The 22,160-nt window shown below is 42.7% G+C and overlaps 2 protein-coding genes across 3 annotated transcripts in view; both read right to left on the reverse strand.

Annotated features, from left to right (window-relative positions):
- TBC1D19 (TBC1 domain family member 19) overlaps nt 1-3,602 on the reverse strand; it is a 165,566-nt gene extending 161,964 nt beyond the window's left edge. Inside the window, exon 1 of one of the 2 annotated variants that reach the window (XM_049886400.1) lies at nt 3,383-3,602. In XM_049886400.1, the coding sequence (XP_049742357.1) occupies nt 3,383-3,481 (99 nt within the window). In that variant the 5' untranslated portion in view covers nt 3,482-3,602. The remainder of the gene's footprint in view (nt 1-3,382) is intronic. The other variant, XM_049886401.1, reaches the window with a different exon arrangement.
- A 1,623-nt stretch (nt 3,603-5,225) lies between these two features.
- LOC126077249 (RING-type E3 ubiquitin-protein ligase PPIL2-like) lies at nt 5,226-6,783 on the reverse strand. Its single transcript, XM_049886402.1, is given in 2 exon segments — nt 5,226-5,540; nt 5,542-6,783. Coding segments are annotated over 2 exon segments (1,557 nt in total).
- Between the last annotated feature and the right edge of the window lie 15,377 nt (nt 6,784-22,160).

The following is a 22,160-nucleotide window of genomic DNA, read 5'->3' on the forward strand; positions in this document are numbered from 1 at the left end:
TGGATTATAGACTTAAACGTAAAAGCTATAACTATGAAACTTTTAGAACAAAAAAAATTGGAGGAACTCGTCGAGGCCTTGGGTTAGGCAATGATTCTTAGGTTGGGCACAAAAAGTATGAATCATAAAAGGATAAATTGTTAAATTTTATGTAAAAATTTAAAACTTTTGCTCTTTGAAAAACTCAGTTAAGAAAATGAAAAAATAAGCCACAGACTGAAAGAAAACATTTGCAAAACATGTCTGACAAAGGACTTGTTCCATATATCGTTGGTGCAACTCACCGAAAAGAAGACAAACAATACAACTTTTTTCAGTGGGCAAAAGATTTGAACTGAATACTTCACTACAGAAGTTGTAAGCACATGAAAAGATGTTCAACATCAATAGTTACTAGGGAAATGCAATTAAAGCTACAATGAGATATCACCACACTCCTACAAGAGGAGTATAATCAATAAAAATTAACAAAAAACTGACAATATCAAATACTCATGAGGACTCAAGGCAACTGGAATTCTCATAATTGCTGGTGGGCATTCAACATGGTACAGCCACTTTAGAAGTGTACAGAATTAAACAAACATTTACCATTAGACTCAACAATTCCACTCCTAGGTATTTACCCGAGAAAAATGAATACAATTATCCATATAAAAACCTACACAAGAATGTTTATATCAGCTTTACTCATAATCTCTAAAAGCAGAAACAATGCAAATGCTCATCAACCAATGAAGGGATAACCCAATCGTGATTCATCCAAACAATGGAATACTACTCAGGAATAAGGAGTTACAGAACATCAGCCCAAAAGCAAAGAGAAGGCAGGAAGGGACAGGAAAACTGGAAGAATGGACACAGGGAAAGGAGCCCTGGTGTCACAGCGGTTAAAGCACTGGACTGCTAACCAGAAGGTCGGTGGTTCAAAACTACCAACAGCTCTGTGGAAGAAAGATTTGGCAGTCTGCTTCCATAAAGATTTACAGCCTTGGATGAATCAAAAAAGAAAAGAAATATTGGAGAAGCTGTGAGGAGATTAGAACTTAGGCACTGCTCGTGAGAATGCAGAATGGTACAACCATTTTGGAAAACAATATGGCCCTTCCTTAAAAAGCTAGACATAGAAATACCATATGGTCCAGCAATCCCACTTCTAGGAATATATCCTAGAGAAATAAGAGTCGTCACACGAATATACACATGCACACCCATGTTCACTGCAGCATTATTCACAATAGCAAAAAGATGGAAACAACCTAAGTGGCCATCGACAGATGAATGGATAAACAAACTATGGTGCATACACACAATGGAATACTACGCAACAATACAGAACAATGATGAATCTGCAAAACATGGATGAATCTGGAGGGCATTATGCTGAGTGAAATAAGTCAATCATAAAGGACAAATACTGCATGAGACCAGTATTATAAAAACTCATGAAAAGGTTTATAGACAGAAAGAAACAATCTTTAACGGTTATGAGGGAGAGGAAGGTGGGGAGGGAAAAACACTAACTAGACAATTGATTAGTTGCAACTTTGGTGAAGGGTAAGACAGTACACAATACTGGGGAGGTCAGCACAACTTGACCAAGATGAAGTCATAGAAGCTTCACAGACATGACTGAACTCCCTGAGGGACCAAGCTACTGGGCTGAGGTCTGGGGACCATTGTCTTAGGGGACATCTAGCTCAATTGGCATAGTCTGGGGACCAAGGTCTTGGGGGACATCTAGCTCAATTGGCATAATATAGTTTATAAAGAAAATGTTCTACATCCTACTTGGGTGAAAGCTTGTGAGCTGCCATCTAAGATACTTGGCTGGTCCCACCCAGTCTGGAGCAAAGGAGAATGAAGAAAACCAAAGACATACGGAAAAGATTACTCCAAAGGACTAATGGACCACAACTACCACAGCCTCCAGCAGAAAGAATCAAACACAACTAGATAGCACCTGGCTACCACCACCAACTGCTCTGACAGGGATCACAACAGAGGGTCCAGGACAGAGCTGGAGAAAAATGTAGAACAAAATTCTAACTCACAAAAAAAAAGACCAGACATACCGGTCTGACAGAGACTGGAGAAACCCTGTAAGTACAGCCCCAGATACCCTTTTAACTCAGTACTGAAGTCACTCCTTAGGTTCACCCTTTAGCCAAAGCTGAGACAGGCCCATAAAACAAACAGTAATACACACAGCTCAACCATGTACACGATACTAAAGGGGCATACCAGGCCAGGGGCAAGGAAGAAAAGGCAGGAGGGGACCAGAAAGTTGGACAAATGGAAATGGGAACCCAAGGTCAAGAAGGGGAGAGTGTTGACACATACTGGGGTTGGCAACCAATGTCACAAAACAGTATGTGTTAATTGTTTAATGATAAACTAATTTGCTCTGTAAACGTACACCTAAAGCACAATTAAAAAAAAAAATTACAGCCTTGGAAACCCTACTGGTTGCTATGAGTCAGAATTCACTGATGGCAGTGGATTTGGTTTGGGAGATGGGGAACCTGGGGTGGAAAGGGAAAGGAGGAGAGTGCTGACAACGCGACGACTGCATTCAAAGTTACAAAACAATTTGTGTACAAATTTTTGAATAAGAAGCTAATTTGTGCTGTAAACTTTCACCTAAAGCACAATCAAAAAAAAAAAAAGTAACAACTGAAATACCCAACATGGATGAATCTCTGAAACACTGTGCTAAGTGACAGAAATCAAGCTCGAAAGTCTACATAGTGTGTGATTCCCTATATTACATGACATCCAGAAAAAAGACAAAGACATCCTGATTAACCTGTGCCCCCGCGTTAGAAGGTATTCAATAAATGCTGGGTTAGCGGATCAAGGAGGAATCACTGCAAAAAGATTGTAGGTTGACGGGAAAGCAAAAAAAAGGCACCTGGACGCCTACACCCACCCACAGGACCAAAAAAGTGAAGGAAGGCGCGGTCCAAAGACACCTTCCCTGAGTCCAGCAGCTTAAAAAACTGGACCCTGCAACGACTATGCGAACAGATCAATGAACAGCCTCAGCGCGTCTCCGGCCTGAGGAACGGCGTGATGCGCCCCACCCTTTAAAAAAAATCTAGTTCCCTACGCCTGGGGCTGAGCGAGCACAGCTTGCTTGCACCTGGAAGGGAGGTTTTTCGGTGCACCGCAGCGGAGCTGGAGAAAGCAGCGCGGCTCCTGCTCAGGCCGGTGGGTGTCGGAGACGCGGCATCCCCGCGGCCCCGCCCGGCTCTCTCCCTGCCCGCCCGGCTCTCTCCCTGCCCGCCCGGCTCTCTCCCTGCCCGCCCGGCTCTCTCCCTGCCCGCCCGGCTCTCTCCCTGCCCGCCCGGCTCTCTCCCTGCCCGCCCGCCTCACTTACCCAGGCCTGCCGCTCCAGCTGAGCGTACAGACTGGAGCCTTTGAGCTTCTGCACTATATGAGCAATAATGAGAGACAGATCCGACTCCTCCTGCAACATTTCCCCGGCGCTAGCCCGCCAAAGCGCGGGGACAGGCCGCCGGCACGGGCAGAACGGGCTGCCGGGTCCCACTCCCGGCCAGTGACTCTTCTGCGGGACCTTATTACGTTGGTACTTCTCCGACGGGCGTTACCAGGCAACCGCCGGGCCGTGTGTCCCTCCCTCTCTTGTCCCCCCTGCGCCCGGCGGTCTCAACACCTGCGTTCCGCTGGCGGAAAACAACCTGCAGGGATAGCTTTTTTTTCCATTTTTTGTTCCTGCTCAGTTTAAGGTTGAAACGGAAGAAGTGAAGCTCTTTCCTCCAGAGTTACAGTGCCTCTGATGCATGAGGGGAGCCCAGAGAGTTGTGTATTTTTGTGTGCTACTATAGGGTCGCTATGAGTCGGAATCGACTCTACGACAACGAATTTATAAAGAATCTTTCACTTCTTAATCTCTGCAGAAACAGGACTACCCACAGTAATGTGGCAAATTGCACCCTAAGAATTGTCAGGCTCTGACACCAAGTGTGTGAACTTGGACAAGGTTCTTAATTTCAGAACTCAGGTTTTGCTTCTGTGAAATAACAGCGAGTTCACAAAATGTGATGATTAACAGGTAACAATGTTGAAGGTGCCTAGCACTGTACGTTGCACTCTTTACTTTCTCCTGTTGCATTTCTTCTGTTCTCCGGGATCCTATGCCAGGAGTAAATAGACAACCTCTTCTTACCCAACAGCTACAATTTAACCAAGAAGAATTTATGGATAGGTTTTCTGCAAATCATTGGCAATTCGAGGACAAATAAGACATTGTCTCAAGTTTTCAAGGAATTTACGGTCAAGAGACCTCTCCTTACAAACATTCATAATTCATTCAGCTTTTGCCATGAGTTGGAATTGACTGGACAGCAATGGATTTTGTTTTGTTTATTTTTCGATTTATTGAGCATTTATATACAAGAAACTGTGTGGGCACAAAGGTATATAAAACATGATTCTTTCCTTCAAGGAAATATATCAAAGATTTTGGGGAGTACTAAAAGCAGCTGATTTAACTAATTGACATTCCTAAAGGCCAAAAGCAGCTAGAAAGGATTAAGGAATAATAGACACGTTAGAAGAAAGTGGACGAAATAATCAAGAGTTAATTTTAAATGTGCACGTGTGGTTTTTTATTTTATTTTATTTTTTGCGTGAAGGGAGGAGTGGCAGGAGGGGCGGTAGTCCCTGCTGAGAGCAAGGTCTTGGCTTTCCGGACTAGCGGGGGTGGAAGCAGGTTCTGGCCCACCAAGGGTCTCGTCCCAGTTCTCAACTGCACCGCCCTTGGAAGCCCGGGGGGCTCTTGACGAAGAAGCATTTATTGGTAGGTTTTCTGCAATGCATTGGCAACTCAAGGATGAATAAGACACTGTCCCAGTTTTTAAGGAATTTGTAATCTACAGCCACCCCGAGAGCTTGGATTCTGAATTCTGGGTCTGAGAATCTGTATTTCTAACAAGTTCCCAGATGATACCGCTGTCCCGGGAACTGATTGGTAAATAAGCCGGCCCTGAGATGTCAACCGGATGGGGAGGAGAAAACCGGCCGGCCCCCTAGCTGGGTGAGGGTCTGCGCTGGCGAGGGGAGACGCCGGCACTCTGCACCGGGAGACTGGGCTCTGGGGGCCTGAGCAGCTCTTAGCAAAGAGGATCCAGGCAACAGGCAAAACCTTTCTTAAGTCTCCGCGGGAAAGTAGCCTTCAGAATGCAGGAGTTCCGGGTCAGCTACCAGAAACTGAAGTCCCCAAAGCCTCGGCTGTGCTTCTTGGCTGCAGGGGCGACTGTGCTGGTGGACGTCCCTTGCTCTGCTGCCCGGTTCATGGCCGCTGGGCTGATGTACCTGCCCACCCCCTGGTGGTCCGCTTGGGGTCCTGCTCTCCCCAGCTGGGGCTGGCTCATCTTCACCATGGCCTCCAGGGCCTCCTCTTTCAGCTGCGTCTTCCGCTCCTCGGCGATCTGAGCGTCAGCCTCCTCATAAGGGTCCACAAACACTGTTGTGGGCTCAGTGCGGATCTCTTTCTTAGGGCAGTCACTTTTGGGGGTCACTCTCCACGTTCTCCATGGCTGTCAGTGTGTCGAAGCCCCCGATAACCCGTCCAAAGATGATGTGCTTCTTGTCCAGGTAGGCGCAGGAGTGGAAGGTGAAGAAGAACTGAGACTTGTTGCTGTTGGGCCCCGAGTTGGCCATGCTGAGGACGCCCCGGCCCATGTGCGAGAGGTTCAGCTGGAACTCATCTTCAAAAGGCTTTCCCCAGAATGACTCTCCACTCAAGGCAGTGCCAGTGGGGTTGCCGCCTTGGATCACAAAGTTCCTGATGGACCTGTGGAAGAGGGTGCCATTGTAGTAGTGCTTCTTGCAGAGCCTAATGAAGTTCTCACAGGTCTTTGGTGTCAGGTCGCAGTGTAGCTCCAGGCTGAGGTCGCCCTTGTTGGTGTGGAGCAGCACGTAGACCTTCTTCACAAACTGGTAGTGCGAGACGTCTTCATCGATGGCAGCTGCTTCGTGCGTAGTCTCCGGAACCATGGTGGTGGAGGAGAAGGAAGCGCTGACCTTCCCAGTAGGGTAGTGGGCAGCGTTCAGTTTCTCCAGTTTCTTCTTGGGGGCCCTCATGGTGACCCCCAGAACCTTGTCTCCTTTGAACTCCTTGTAGAGCTCCTGCAGGGTCTCCCGGATCTCTGCATTTGTGTTTTTCAGGTAGTAGGACGGGTCCTGTTTGGCCTTTTCTTCATCCGGGTCTGTCATCTGCATGTTGTTCTTCACATGAAAGAAGTTGGAGATGTTAAATTTGTCCAAATTGGTGGGATACTGGAGGGTGATGATGTCCTGCCAGGAAAAGGGCTCATCGGTCAGCAGGTCCCGGAAGTCCTTGGCCTTGGTATTCAGCTTCTCCACTGCCTCGTAGGCATATACGTTGCCAGTAGTTCTGATGGCCACAATGTGGGTGGTGTTAGTGAACACTGTGAACAGCACCGGGCAGTGGTATTTATCTCCATTGTTCTTTGCAAAATTTAGCTTAATCAGGGACCTCCCCTCCAGTTATTCTCCATTGCTGGGGTTGGTCCTGTACTTCTTAAGCCAAGGAAGGATGCTCAGCAAGTCAAAAATGATGCCTTCCGAGGTGCACACTGGGTAAATGAAGGGCTTTAGAGAGAGACTGAAGTGGTCAAAAGGTAAAGGATGAAAATTTGTTTTGGGAATACCTGGCTTCTTGCCACCATAGAAGTGAGTGTATTCAGCACAGGTAATGTACATCTTGTCCTTCTGATGCTGTCTCTTCCCCATGGTGGCAATGGATGGTGGCGGCAAATAGACTTGAGCACTGACAAGAGACTACAGACAGTTCAACCCCAACACCTCAGCTGAGATCCTTGACCTCTTCCACCCAGCCCCAGAAGCGAGCACTTAACATGCAGGAAGTGTGCATATATTTTAAGCAAAGCAAAGGCAGGATTTTAAAACTGACCAAGATTGCTGGGGGGTCGGGGGGAACATTGCTCTAGACTGTCGTTGTTAGTTGCCATTTAGTCAGCTTCAACTCATGGCAACTGTCTTTAGCCAGGTTCCCCAGAGGAGCAAAACCAAGGAAACATATATATATATATAAGATATATATATATATAAGCATATAGAGAGAGATTTAATTCAAAGAAATGGCTCACGCAGTTGTGGACGCTGGCAAGTCCCAAATCCCTGGGTCAGGTGTTAGGCTGGAAGCTTCTCCTGACTCACTGGTTACAGAGGCAGACAGATTTCAAAATTGGCAGGTCAGTGCAGGATGCTTGCTTACAGGGCTGCAGCAGCTGAGGAATCCCAAAATCTACAGATCAGACAGCAGGCTGCTGGCTCATGTGGAACCGGAGGTCAGATGGTGAGGAGTCCCATACAGAATCCAGAAAGAGCAGCCTTCCTGGAAGAACTATTTATATACTGGAGGCAGGCCACATGCCCAAGGAAACTCCTTTTTCAACTGATTGGCTGCTCATAGCAGATCTCATCATGGAGGTGATTAGTTATATTAAATCTCATCATGGAGGTGATTTTATCGTACCAGATCTCACCATGGAGGTGACTGTTGTTAGGTGTTGTCAAGTCAGTTCTGACTCATAGCGACCCTATGTACAACAGAACAAAACACTGCCCAGTCCTGCACCATCCCCTTAAAATTGTTGCTATGCTTGTATCCATTGTTGCAGCCATTGTGTCAATCCATCTTGTTGAGAGTCTTCCTCTTTTCCCCTGACCCTGCACTTTACCAAGCATGAAGTCCTTCCCCAGGGACTGATCCCTCTTGGCAACATGTCCAAAGTATGTAAGATGAAGTCTTGCCATCCTTGCTTCTAAGGAGCATTCTGGTTTTACTTCTTCCAAGACAGATTTGTTCATTCTTTTGGCAGTCCAGGGTATATTGAATATTCTTCACCAACACCACAATTCAAAGGTGTCAATTCATTATATTAACATATTATATTTAATATTAATATGTTATATTAAATCACATCATGGAGGTGATTTTATTATACCAGGCCTCATCATGGAGGTGATTACATTATGTTATGAAAGAGTAATCAGTCCGATGTTTTCCAAACCACTGAGAATCATACCCTAGCCAAGATGACACATAACTAACCATCACAGCGACCTTATGTTTAACAGAACAAAACATTGTCTAGTCCTTTGCCATTGTCATAACTGTTGGTATGTTTGAGCCCATTGTTGTAGCTGTTGTGTCAATCTATCTCATGGAGGGTTCCCCTCATTTTCACTGACCCTTTACCAACCATAATGTCCTTTTCTAGAGATTGGTCTTTCCTGATGACATGTCCAAAGTAAGCAAGATAAAGACTCACCATCCTCACTTCTAAGGAATACGCCAGCTGTATTTCTTCAAAGAATGAAGTGTTTGTTTTGGCAGTCCATGCCAATACTCTTCACCAACACCACAATTCAGATGCATCAATTCTGAGCTCTTTCATTGTCCAGCTTTCATATATATATGAGGCAATTGAGAAGACTCTAGACTAATTACGTGAAACTTTAACATGCTTAGGAATTACATGGGATCTTAAAAGCAGATTTTGATTTAATAAGTCTCTGATGGGACCTGATAATTTGCATTTCTGACAAGCTCCCAGGTGATTCTGAAACTGGTGGTCCAAGGACTACAGCAAGTGAACAACATGAGTTCAAAGGGACTAGACCCTTGGTGGAGCCTTGGTGGTGCATTGATTAAGAGTTCAGCTGCTAACCAAAAATTTGGCAGTGTGAATCCACCAGCCGATCCTTAGAAGCCCTACAGGGCAGTTCTATTCTGTCTTAAAGGGTCACTATGAGTTGGAATCAACTCAACAGCAAAGGTTTTTGTTTTAGTTTATACCCCTGGTATCTATGAATTCCATGTCACTAATGTCATGCATACATGATATTTGGCTTGCATGATACCACTGTATGGAATATTGTGATGATACATACAGACTCCAAATAGGCCATTTGGTCAAATTCTTTTACTAAACCAACTTTGAAAAGGGGAAGACAGGAAAAAACAAAACAAAAAGGTAATGAATGATAGGCCACTGAAACAATGGACCTGAGCACACCAACAATCATGAAGATGGTGCAGGACCAGCAACATTTTGTTCCGTTGCATGGAGCTGACTTGGAGGCACCTAACAACAATAATAACATTAATGACAAAGAGTAGAACATATGTGAAAGTGCCAAGCAAAATACTTGGTACAGACAGAAGCTTAATGTAATTGTTTTTTGGTGAGAACAGTTTGTAGTCTTAAAACAGTGATTAAGAAGTTTAGATTTGATTTTGAAGGTACACCCAAGCAAAAAAACAAACAAAAAAAAACTTAACCCGATGTTAAAAGATTGTTTCCTACATATATAGAAGCAGGTGTGTTGGAGAATAATTCAATTCTAGAATACCTTCAGCTCTCTTTTTTCAATTCAATTTAACAAAACTTTTCAGCGTACCTGCTCTATGCTAGAAATGGCAGGGGATGCAAAGATGGGTAAGAAATGGTCCTCTCTCAAGGAATTCCCAGTCCCAAAAGAGTGATGAAGGCAGTACCCAAAGAGTTGTAATGGCAAATAGTCCCCTTCAGCCTCCCACCCGTGTATCCCAGAAAATTTATTAAATTCAGTGTTCCATAAGAAACTGAAAATGCAGATCCCCCTCTCCATAACACAAAGAAGAACTTTGCCTTGGAAATCCTTACTCTCCCCAGAGTGAGTGGAAATCAGGAAATAATCTGTTTATGGCACTTCAAAATGAACCAGCCTAACAAATGAATAACAAGAGGAGCCCAATCTCTTCTGCATCGTTCTTGGTTAAAACCATACAAACACAGGCAAAATTAAAATAGATGCAGAGAGACAGCTTCTCAAAATTCCCTCAAATTGAGAACTGTGCCACTTCTAGGCCAACAGGGTGGGAAGTTGGGTAGGCTCAATGAGTAGGGCTCTGGGACCAACTCTGTGTGTCTCAGACCACAGCTTTGAACCAGTTCCTCCCAGATGGAACTCTTGCTGAGAATTGGCATTTATGCCCCAGGTTTGCTGAATCAGAATCTATATTTTAACAAGATACCCAGATTCTCATAAGAATCTGAATCTATAAGATCTATAACAATCTTGTTAAACTGAGGATCTTTAGTTACTCTACATTCAAGAGCAAGTTGCAGAGTCTCTTCTGATATCCACATCCATTTTGGTCTTTTCTGTCTTTTTAATGACCTTTTGCTTTCTTCATGTATGATGTCCTTGATGTCATCCCAAAACTCATCTGGTCTTTGGCCATTAGTGTTCAATGTGTCGAATCTATTCTTGAGATGGTCTCTAAATTCAGGTAGGATATACTCAAGGTTGTACTTTGGCTCTCGTGGACTTGGTTTAATTTTCTTCAGCTTCGATTTGAACTTGCATATGAACAATTGTTAGCCTGCTCCGCAGTTGCCCCCTGGCCTTGTTCTGACTGGTAATATTGAGCTTCTTCATCATCTTCTTCCACAGATATGGTCAATTTGCTTCCTGTGTATTCCATCTGGTTAGATCCACGTGTATAGTCGCTATTTATGCTGAAAAAAGCATGCTTTTACCATGCTGTGTTTACAGAAAAGATGGAACTGTATATTTGTACGAATTTACATAGAATAAAGAAAAATTATGACATGTGTATCATGAATATCACAGGTCTTACTGTCTTTGGGAACAAATGAGTCTATAGTGATACCAATTACTTGATTGGATAGTTAACCTCCATGTACTCACACAAAGTCTCTTTCAAAGTCTCTTCCTATTTGTTCTGGGAGTCCCCAGAAAATGGTGCATGTGCACTCCGTAAAAACTGCTCACGATCATCTACTCTACCTGCCTGGTGATATCTGATGCCCCAAAGCTACTTGAAGTGAGGACATCTTCATGATCCTACCACCTGTGGACTCCATGAAAACACTGTGTTCATTGTCCAGGGTGCTGCTTTGAGGGGCTCCCAAAGCTATAAAACCCTGGAGGTAGTGGGTGATGAAGCCTCCCTCTATTCCTTACAGAGCCACTCTATTCTGTGTAACAGTGGGAAGAAAGCTCTTTCCCATCTCTGGGATGGCTTTGTTGCCTGGTCCCCAAGTCAGTATTGCTTAAACCCAAGTCACACAAAGTCCCTTATGAAAATGACTCCTTCTCATTCTGCAGCCTGTCTTTACATAGGGGGTCAGACCTCATTCCTGCATCCCACTGAATATCAGCCCATGCTATCTTTCACTCCCCCCTTTCTCATGCTTCTGGCCCTGGGAAATTGCATGCAATTGGGGAGGTCTGAGCTACTGGCCCCAAGAGTATTCTCAGGGACTGTGTGGACTCCAGGTAAAATATAAAACTCTCAAGAGAAAATCCAACTAATGAGTGGTTTAATTCATAGAATATTTATTATTACCAACAAGTCTGGAGGAGATTCTCAAGGGTGGTTCAGTGTCTCAACATCATCAAGAATCCAAGCTGTTTCCTTCTTTTCCATTCCTCGAGCCTCAGCACATTGGCATTCACCCTCTAGTTTTTTGCCTCAGTCTCAAGATGGCTACTGTAGTTCCAAATATCACATCCTCTTACCACTTCATTCAAAAGCAGGCAGGAAGAGAGCAGAATAAAAGCATTCTCACTGACTATATATATCTCTTTTATCAGGAAAGAATACTTCTCCCCAAGAAGCCCTCCAAAAGATTTCCCTGTACACATTACAAGCAGTCTCTGGGTTACAAATGAGACACTTCCCTGTGTTTTTAAGAATTTGTAGGTAAATCGGACCAGGTGAATAGGATCTTATTTACCTCCACTTTAGTGCAAGAATGGAGCTCTGGTGGTCCAGTGGTTAAGAGCTCGGCTGCCAACTAAAGGGTCAGCAGTTTTATACCACCAGCACTCCTTGGAAACCCTATGGTGCAGTTCTACTCTGTCCTATAGAGTCACTATGAGTTGAAATTGATTCAGTGGCAACAGGTTTGGTTTGATTAGTGCAAAAAAAGGCTCAAAGCCTTTTCAATAATTTAAAGGATGCAAGTGCAGCAAGTGAAGGTAATTGTGACAAAGAATTTGTTGGGAGTGGGAGTGGGGGGGTGATTCAATCATTTCAAGGTGAGTGCAAATTTACTTAACTTCGAAGGGCAAATTGGAGTTGTCTGAAGAAGCCCTGGTGGCACAGTGGTTAAGCACTTAAATGCTAACTCAGAGGTCAGCTGTTCAAACCCACTAGCAGCTTTGCAGGACAAAGATGTAGCAGTCTGCCTCCACAAAGATTACAGCCTTGGAAAGTCTATGGGACAGTTCTACTCTGTCCTATAGAGTCACTATGAGTCAGAATTGACTTGATGACAATGGGTAACGAGTTGTTCGTAAGTCAGATGTTCATAACCCGGGGACTTCCTGTATTGCCAAAAAGTGTATCAGATTACCACTCTAGCTACAGGAAAGTTTGGGAAGAGAAATGTGGCATTTGGACCCACTTTTGGAAGAAGGATGAAGGGGCAGAAGAATGGCTGGTTAGTTCTTCCATTTTGCCCAAAATGACTTCAGTGTACGAGTGGTACCATAAAATAAACACTTCTGAATGAGTGTCTGTGACTGACATTTGGACCAATTCCACAAATAAGTTAAACTACCCAGAGTTTGGCAATATCCTGATCACTTACCAGTCACACACAGTCAGTTTGTGCGTTTCAGGCCCCAGAATCTAAAAACATTATAGTTCTTGTCAATGTGACATTTTGTCAGTACCATGGTGACATTTTAAAAGCTTGCAACTAATAAGGTGACCCTTTGCAAAAGAAAGTCTACGAGTAAAAGCGTATAAGACAAGAGTAGAACATTTGCAAAAAAAAAAAAAAATTTAAGACAAAAACTGATGACTTGTGAAGAAAGGGCTTTTTCATAAACGACTTTTGACTAAGGCCTCCCTAAACCTAAGGGTCATTCTCTGTACAAGCAAAACTGAACACTGAAAACAGTCTATTCTCTGATACAATCTGTATTATTTGTGTCAAAAGAGGTTTACTGGTAAAAAGAGCTGTCTCAGTTTCCCCAGGCACTTCCTCTAGGCTCCGGGGAACACAATAGAGCAGGGTCCAGTTGGCTGATTTACTCCTCAGTTCTATGATCTGCTTTCTTGCCTCCTCTAAATTACACTGCAAGACACACGCACACACACATTTCCACTCCAAGATATTTTTTATTTTATATGGGTTTTCATTTGTTATCTCCTGGAAAAGTTACATACTGTCGGCCATCTTTTTTTATTTTTCCAGAGTTCTTGAAAGTATAGTGTTGAGCCACGGTCTGAGGCTACCAACAAAAGATACAAATCATATACAGGCAATGGATGAAACAATGCTTTACTCACATGAAGAAGAGACAGAGCAAGGTCAACTTCGATAGTGGGCACAGACCTCTATGGCCAGCCAGCAAGTCACTCCCTGCTGCCAATGCTGGTCTAATGTTTTGCACACACTCCTCTTATGTTGCAAGTGCAAAACACCCTTCCCTCCCTGCCAGGAACACATATAATAGTGAATGGAGTTGGCTAGATACCATATGACATCGCATGTATAAGCACAACAAAGAGGAAACAAGGAAGGAGTCTCCCTGAAAAGAAAGAAAAAGAAACCAGGACAGAGGGAGGCTCATTTCCCAGCCGCCATTACTGAGGAATGTTCCAACCCAATGCTTCTGATTAGGTGACCTGGGTGAAAGTTTCAAGGCCACATAACAGACCATCCTCCCAACACGTAGCAACACATACAAGGTAAGTATATATATGAGAATGGACAGCTAAACTATGAAGTACTGGAGATCAAATAGCAGATTACAGTTGGGACTGTCCCCATCCCTTATGGAAATTAACAAGTTGTCCATACAACTACAGATGAGAAATTGCAGATCAACTTATAGGCCTATAAGTAAGCTAAAAAACCATATGTTGGAGGCCCAATCATCCTGGAGCAGATCCAGGAAGGGGAAAGAGCATGGAAATCTATTGCACAACTGGCAAGCCCCCTGTAGGAGCTGCTAACAGGAGGGGTCATGGGGCAGCAGCCAAGAGGTCTGTTACCATAGCCTGAGACAAGCTCTGCAGTGCAAGGAGCAAGGTCACAGACCCTAGAACAAACTCGGCGTGTTACATGGAGACATCTTTCAAATGGGAAATTAAATGCTAAAGACTGAGAGAAGAGGGAGAAAGAAAAAAAAAAGACTGCAACAAAATATGGGTCTCAAACATAGTTCAAAATTTCCCTGGGTTTTCATGTTTCATCTCAAAAATTCACAAGACTATATATGTATTCTATAATAATTTATTTTAGTATAAAATATTTAATTTATTTTAACATGTTTTATAATAGGTGTTTAATATAGAAATGTTTAAAATAATGCACTTACTGATGAAGATCAAAGACCACAGCCTTCAACATAAAGAAAATAAAAATCCTCACAACTGGACCAATAAGCAACATCATGATAAATGGAGAAGAGATTGAAGTTGTCAAGGATTTCATTTTACATGGATCCACAATTAACACCCATGGAAGAGCAGTCAAGAAATCAAGAGATTCATTGCATTGGGCAAATCTGCTGCAAAAGACCTCTTTAAAGTGTTGAAAAGCAAAGATGTCACCTTGAAGACTAAGGTGCGCCTGACCCAAGCCATGGTGCTTTCAATTGCCTTATGTGCCTGCGAAGCTGGACAACGTATAAGGAAGACGGAAGAATTGACGTCTTTGAATTGTGGTGTTGGCGAAGAATATTTACTATCCCGTGGACGGCCAAAAGAACAAACAAATCTGTCTTGAAAGAAGCACAGCCAGAATGCTCCTTAGAAGAGAAGATGGCAAGACATCACCTCACATACTTTGGACATGTTATTAGGAGGGATCAGTCCCTGGAGAAGGACATCATGCTTGGCAAAGTAGAGGGTCAACGGAAAAGAAGAAAATCCTCAAGGAGATGGATTGACACAGTGTCTGCAACAATGGGCTCAAGCATAGCAACAATTATGAGGATGATACAGGTCTGAGCAGTGTTTTGTTCTGTTGTACTTAGGGTCGCTATGAGTCAGAACTGACTTGACGGCACCTAACAACAACAAAATATTGCAATTACTGGAAAATGAATGCATTTTATCCTTGGTTTTTAACACTCCCTGGCACACGGCTGTATGCCCCCAGCCATACCCATATCTGCAGCGTCAAGTCCAAGCCCTTTAGCTTGGCACCAAAAGCCTTTCTTACATTTCCCTTAAAGGTCCCTGCTTACATCTTCAGCCTCTTTTTCCTCAATTCCATAGCATATATTCGATGGTCTAGTCATTCCAAACAACAGTCATTTACCTGAACACTCCAGGCTATTATATTTCTGTGCCATAAATGCTTATTGTGCTTGGAATTCCTTCCCACTTGCTTCCCAGATACAATTGCATAGATGGCCCCAAGAATTCCAGCCTTCCGCCCCATAATATTTGAACAATGATTTGGACCTCCATGTCACATACATTGAGAAGCCCAGCAATGGACCTATAGTTTCAAGACTTCTTAGGGGACCTACGGGACTTGTAGCGAGCACGGCTCCAGGTTTCTCCTTTCACTGACCTCTCCATCTCCTGCACATGCTATCTCTTTTCCATAACATATTCCCCTGCACTGGAAACCACATGATTCTGTCTCTTCCCCAAGAGCCTTGAATCAAGACTGACTGTATGTGTGTGAAGTTTTGGGGCAAAAGGGGCACTGAGTTAATGTCACAAGCACTGAATGTTCAACATCTCTGTTCTTATCAGACGATTAGTCATCCCATCTTGAGGACTTTCTCATTGACCCCCTTACCATGCCTCCCATGAATCGTCACCTTTATTATGTTTTTCCAGCTTTCTTGTTCTCCTCCTTTTTCTTTCATCTTTTCTCCATTCCTCACTCTTTCTCCAAATACCCAGGACTATATTAGGAAAATCAAATCAAATTTCATCTTCTTTATTATGTGGAACATTCACTCAGCTCATCCTGGCATGCCCTGAGGGCTATATCTGTCAAATCCAAAAGGCCCAGAAAAGTGTTTTTGTTGAACAAAATTATTTCTATTTCCTAGAAGTCTACCATTTGTTCAGTAGAAGTCTACCATTAGCAATTGAACTGGTTTTTTTTGTTTGTATGTTTTTTTTCTGTCCCCACTTGATCTTATCTCCCTGGACTGCTCTTTCCTTAGGATTCTAATCAAATGTCACAAACCCCATTACTCTGCAACTTGTATAAAAGAATTAGTGGCCAGTCTCTCTCTTTGTCCCACTCACTTCAGAATGATTCATCACGAAGTGTTCTTGTCACCTGTTTTCTCTAAAATTTAGCCACAACTCCCCATCCCACCACTACCTCCTTGGTTCTATTCTGTAGCGTGCAATAACTTCTTAATTGATCTTCGTGTCACTAGGTTTCCATTCTTTTTTCCCAGATTTCACATTACTGCCAGAGAGACCTTCCTAAACATCAGATTTTATCACAGCAGGGGCTGTCCTTGTATTCAGTATAAAATTCAGACTTCTTAGTCCTGGACACCAGGCCGTCTCTGATCCTCTCTTCATAATCAACCCTTTGGATGTACCCTAGCATACTAAGCCTCTGCTACTTGTTGTTGTTGTCAGGTGCTGTCAAATCAGTTCCAACTCATAGCAATCCTATGTACAACAGAACGGAACACTGCCTGGTCTTGCTTCATCCCCATAATCGTTGCTGTGCTTGAGTCCACTGTTGCAGCCACTGTGTCAGTCCATCTAGTTAAGGGTCATCCTCTCTTTTACTGACCCTTTTCTCTACTAAGCATGATGTCCTTCTCCAGAGATGGGTCCTTCCTCATAACACGTCCAAAGTATGAGATGAAGTCTCGCCATCCTCCCTTCTAAGAAGGGAGGATGGCGAGACTTCTTCCTGGCTGTGCTTCTTCCAAGACAGATTTATTCATTCTTCTGGCAGTCCATGGTATATTTAATATTCTTCTCCAAAACCAAAATTCAAAGGCGACAATTCTTCTTCGGTCTTCCTTATTCATTGTCCAGCTTTTGCAGGCATATGAGGCGATTGAAAACACCATGGCTTGGGTCAGGCACACCATAGTCCTCAAAGTGACATCTTTATTTTTTAACCTTTTAAAGAGGTCTTTTGCAGCAGATTTGTCCAATGCAATAAGTCTTGATTTCTTGATTGCTCTTCCATGGGTGTTGATTGTGGATCCAAGTAAAATGAAGTCCTCGACAATGTTAGTCTCTTTTCCATCTATCATGACATTGCTTTTTGGTCCAGTTGTGAGGATTTTTGTCTTCTTCATGTTGAGGTGTAATTCATACTGAAGGCTATAGTCTTCCGTCTTCTTCAGTAAGCACTTCAAGTCCTCTTTGCTTTCAGCAAGGAAGATTGTGTCCTCTGCATATCGCAGGTCGTTAACGAGTCTTCTTCCAATCCTGATGCCACATTCTTCCTCATATAGTCCAGCTTCTCATATTTGTACTTCCCCTGAAATACCATGCTGCTTCTTACCAGTTAGTCATTGCTCCTGCTATTCCCTCTGCCTGGAACACCCTCATCTCCCACTCCTACCATTCTTTTTCTGGCCATACACAAGTTCTTCAGAATTCAGCTTAGGTATCAAACCTCCCAGGATCCCCTCCCCACCCCTCTAGTCCAGACTGAATATTCTTTCTTCCATAGTCTTTCACACTTGTCAGATTGTGTTGCATTTGAATGTTAATTTATTGGCCTCCAGTATTAGTCCAAGAGCTCTTTCTGGTAGGAACCATGTTATATTCAACTTTGTATCACCAATGGTGTAGCAGATACTATTGGTGCCCTTCTACATCTCCTGGTCACTCACCATTCCAGAACATGCCAACAACTTCTTATTGCACCTGCATCTCTCTACCAGAAATCTTTCTTTGTCCTCGAGCATTCACAGCCTGCACAAGAAGGCTGGACGTTGTTGTTGTTGTTAGTTGTCATCAGGTTGGTTCCGACTTGTGGTGATCTTACGTATAACAGAACAAAATGTTGCCCGGTCGTATGCCATCTTCATGATTCTTGGTACATTTAAAGTCCTTGTTGCAGCAGTTGTATCAGTGTGTCTCAGTGAGGGTTTCCCTCATTTTCACTGACCCTCTGCTTTACCATACATACTGCCCTTTTCTAGTAATTGCTTATTCCTGATGACACGACCAAAGTAAGTGAGCTGATGCCCCATCATCCTCACTTCAAAGGGGCATTCTGGTTGTATTTCATATAAGACTAATTTGGGGAAGTTAGTACCCTCAACTAATTTTTGGTAGATAAATGCCCTAACTTACTTACCAACACATAGCAACATGTACAAGGCAAGGATATATATTAGAAAGGGACAGCTACAATATGAAGTGCTTGAGATCAAATTGCAGATTGAAATTGGGCCTGTCGCCATTTATTATGGAAGTCAACGAGCTCTCCATATGATGCAGTTGGGGAATTGGGGATCAAGCTATAGGCCCAGAAAAAAAAAAAGTCAGAGGCCCATCACCTGGGAGCAGAGCCAGGGAGGTGTATAAATTCTTGTTGGATAAACATTTCCAGGTGGGACAATTCTGAGGCATATTCTACGTAGTCTTCCAGAGATCTCAGTGATATTGGGTCCAGTATACCCTTCTCATTAACACACTTATTTGGCTTCCTTCCCTTCCCTGTTTTACTTCCCTACTCTCCTACTGGTGTTTCTTGGGATCACTTCCAATACACTATTTGTGCTCAATTTCTTATTACAGAGTTTCCTTCTAGGGGTACCCAACCTAAATTATAGCACCTTGTATGGTGCCTGCAAATCAGCAGGTACATGACAAGTGCTGGTTGAAGGAAAGAAAGACAGTTCCCAATTTTTCCCAGGGGCTGCTTGGCTGGATTCTTACAGTTTTAAGCATGGCCTTCCAACCCAGCCCCCAAAACCTATTGCCATCATGTCAATTCCGATTCCTATCGAACCTATAAGACAGAGTAGAACTGCCCCATAGAGTTTCCAAGGAGCACCTGGTAGATTCAAAACTGCCAATCTTTGGTTAGCAGCCAGCCATAGCACTTAACCACTATGCCACCAGAGTTTCCATCCAACCAGCAGAGTCTTCCAAAACTTGCGTTAGAGAAGAAGAATGCCAAAAGAGGTGTAGTATTCTTCATATAGCCTTTAATTGGCCCTCGTTCTAGTCACACCTTCATTCATAGAGTCTCATTCTACTTTGACCCCTCACTTCATCTCCCTCATATTCTGACTCTCTATAGCACTTCCATTTCTATTGTCTATTTCATTGGGTTCTTTGGTTCTGTAACCTGCTGTTTTGTTCTTCTATGGCTTGTCTCTACTGAGTCAGACTCCATTCTTGGGGACTGATCCCTTGAGCTGTATCTAGCTCAAGATACCCCTCTAGGATGCCCTTCAGAGACATCTGGGTCCAGTGGTACACGGTGCTGAGTCTCAAACAAGGTGTGAAGTTCTCTCCAAATTCCCAAACCAAAACAAAGTTTAATTCATCTCACTATACAGGAAATACATGTCAGATAGCACTTTTGTGGTCAGATAGCACCTGGAGACTAGGTGAGGGGGTGGCTCTGTGAGTCACCACTAGTGTTTTAGTCAGAACTTTTGGGGTGATGTTTTTAATGTCAAAGCATACTAGAAACAGTTTAAAAGAGCATCATTGATGAATTACATCAGATAAATATACGTTTCCATCTCAACTGACTTATTTGTTGGAACAACTTCACAATTAAAAAGAAGGGGACTGGAAATTCAGGTGGTTAAAAAGTGCATTGTACAGTTTTCAGAATGAGTAAAGATGCATTTTTTTTTCAAAATTCATGAATTGCATTTTATATCCCTGAAACATGGACTGTCAGAATTAGAACAAACCAAAGAAGTCAAAAACTTCATTTCCTTTTGACAAGAGTGAAATTAGTTCTTTCCAAGAGTAACATTAAGAGAATTGCTTCAAGTCCCACAATAAGGTGGAGGCAGAGTTCCACATTCATACCTGAGTTTTCCGACAATTTGTGCTATGTTTCTCTATGATCCAAGACTTTACTTTTTATGCTCATGGTTTGTTGTTGTTGCCACTGTCTTTTTTTCTTTTGTGTTTTTTGCTTGTTCGTTTGTTTGCTTTTTTCAATCCCATAGTTACAGAGATTTAACACTGAGGAAAAGAAACTAGTATTATTTCATTTTACTCTTGTAATACTTTGCAAGGTTGGGGTTATTTTCCTAAAACTTAGAGTAGGAAACTAATTCAAAAGGTAGCTAACTTGTCAAAAGTCATTATTAAGTTCATAATAACAGAGCTGGGATTTGAGCCCAACTTGTTTAATACCTCGTGCCCTCTCTGGGACCACTAAGAGTAATTTTTGCCTCAAAAAATTTTAATTCCTACTTTTCTCCTTCAAGCCCAACCAGTGATAAAAACCACTACTTCAGAAGTTTTCACAAATCCTCCCTTTTAATAATAATAATATTTAAATTTGAGAACTTGTATTGACTAGAAAGTTTACAAAGTACAAAAGGGGAGAATATTTTCTTTTATTCATTGCGCGTTTCTGCACATCTCTGCAAGAAGTGCTTCAGGACATCTTCTAATATCTTCTTCTGTATTATTAATTTCTAGGTATTAGAAGAATAATAAGATTTTATTAAGTCTTAGGGATGCAATCTTGAAAACATGGTTAGGAAGAAAAAAAGATTTTGAAACCACAGTTAAATACCATTTTGATCCATTCTTCTTGAAAATGTATGTTTTCACTAATAAATGGATGGATCTAAGGTCAGTTTGCTATTCTTTACTACAAAAGCAATAATAAAATTCAGGGACTTATTAGTTTTGTATCTAAGAACAATTATTTCTTCAAGCTCTTCCTTGATGTAAATAGCTTTTATTAAACTTTGAAGCTTGTTGGTGTTTGCCCAAGAGACTTTTATTTCACTGAAAAGATGTATTAGTCCTATTTTTTTCTTTGCTAATGAAATGACCTGGTCAGAGATACTAGGATATTGTGAAGCTTAAAAAAAAAACTGGGGGGAATCTGAATTAAATTTAAATGAGATTCATCCGCAGGTCCCGCAAATAGGGAAAACCATTCAAGCAGACGAGTACAGTGGGCATGAGCGTGAAGCTTGTAGTCAGGTAGACATGGGTTAAATGCCAGGCTCTACCACTTACTAGTTGCGTGATCATGGGTACTTTTCTAAGGCTCTTTATGCCTCAGTTTTCACATCTATAAAATGGGAATAATAATACTTCCTACCTCATAAGGTTACTATAAGAATTAAATAATAGGCTGCATATCAAGTGCTTGAAGCCAAGCCTGGTCCCTGGTAGGCCACAATGAAGGTCTAAAACAGTACTTTGACTGGTATCGGAATCACCTAGGGCACTTGGTAAAAGTACAAAAAAGATTGAGGACCTATTCTACCTCAATGAGTCTGGGCCTCTGTGTCCCTTATTGGGTTTCCAGGTGATTCAGATTGAGAAACTCTGGTTTAAACGACAACAATAAACATTTGTTAATCTTTTACATATGCCAGGCATTGTGTACTTAATGCCAAGGACACAGAGAAAAAGCTGTCAGGGTTCAGTTGTGAAAAACACAAACCCCTCTAGCTTTCTTAAGCAGAAAGAGAGTTGATACAGGGCACTAAATACTTACAAAAGAGTTGGGAAGCCTTGAGCAGCCAGTAGTAGACGATATCTCCAGAAATGACTCTGAGAACAATACTACCAAGGTAGCCCACCAAGGCACCTGCTACCTCTGCCACAAGCAGGAAGTGAATGAGAAGACCACCATCAGGAACTGCTGAGTTGAGAACACACCGCCTTAGCTGCCATCCACCCATCAATAGTCTATCTCAACCACCACTACAACTGTTTCTCATACACTTAAAGCTAGTGACAGGATACCAGAAGGCTGCTGCAGAAAAACCCAGCAGCTTCACCACTATGCTTGTCCCAGCAATAGCCACAGGAATCAGAAGATGACCTTGGCCTCACTTCCAAATCTCACTGAGGGCATCTAATTGGTAGAAACTAATTTATATTTCTACCACCCATCTGTCACTTTCATAGTATGGCGGGTTGT

Source organism: Elephas maximus, chromosome 5, assembly GCF_024166365.1.
Source record: "Elephas maximus indicus isolate mEleMax1 chromosome 5, mEleMax1 primary haplotype, whole genome shotgun sequence".
NCBI classification, from domain to species: Eukaryota; Metazoa; Chordata; class Mammalia; order Proboscidea; family Elephantidae; genus Elephas; species Elephas maximus.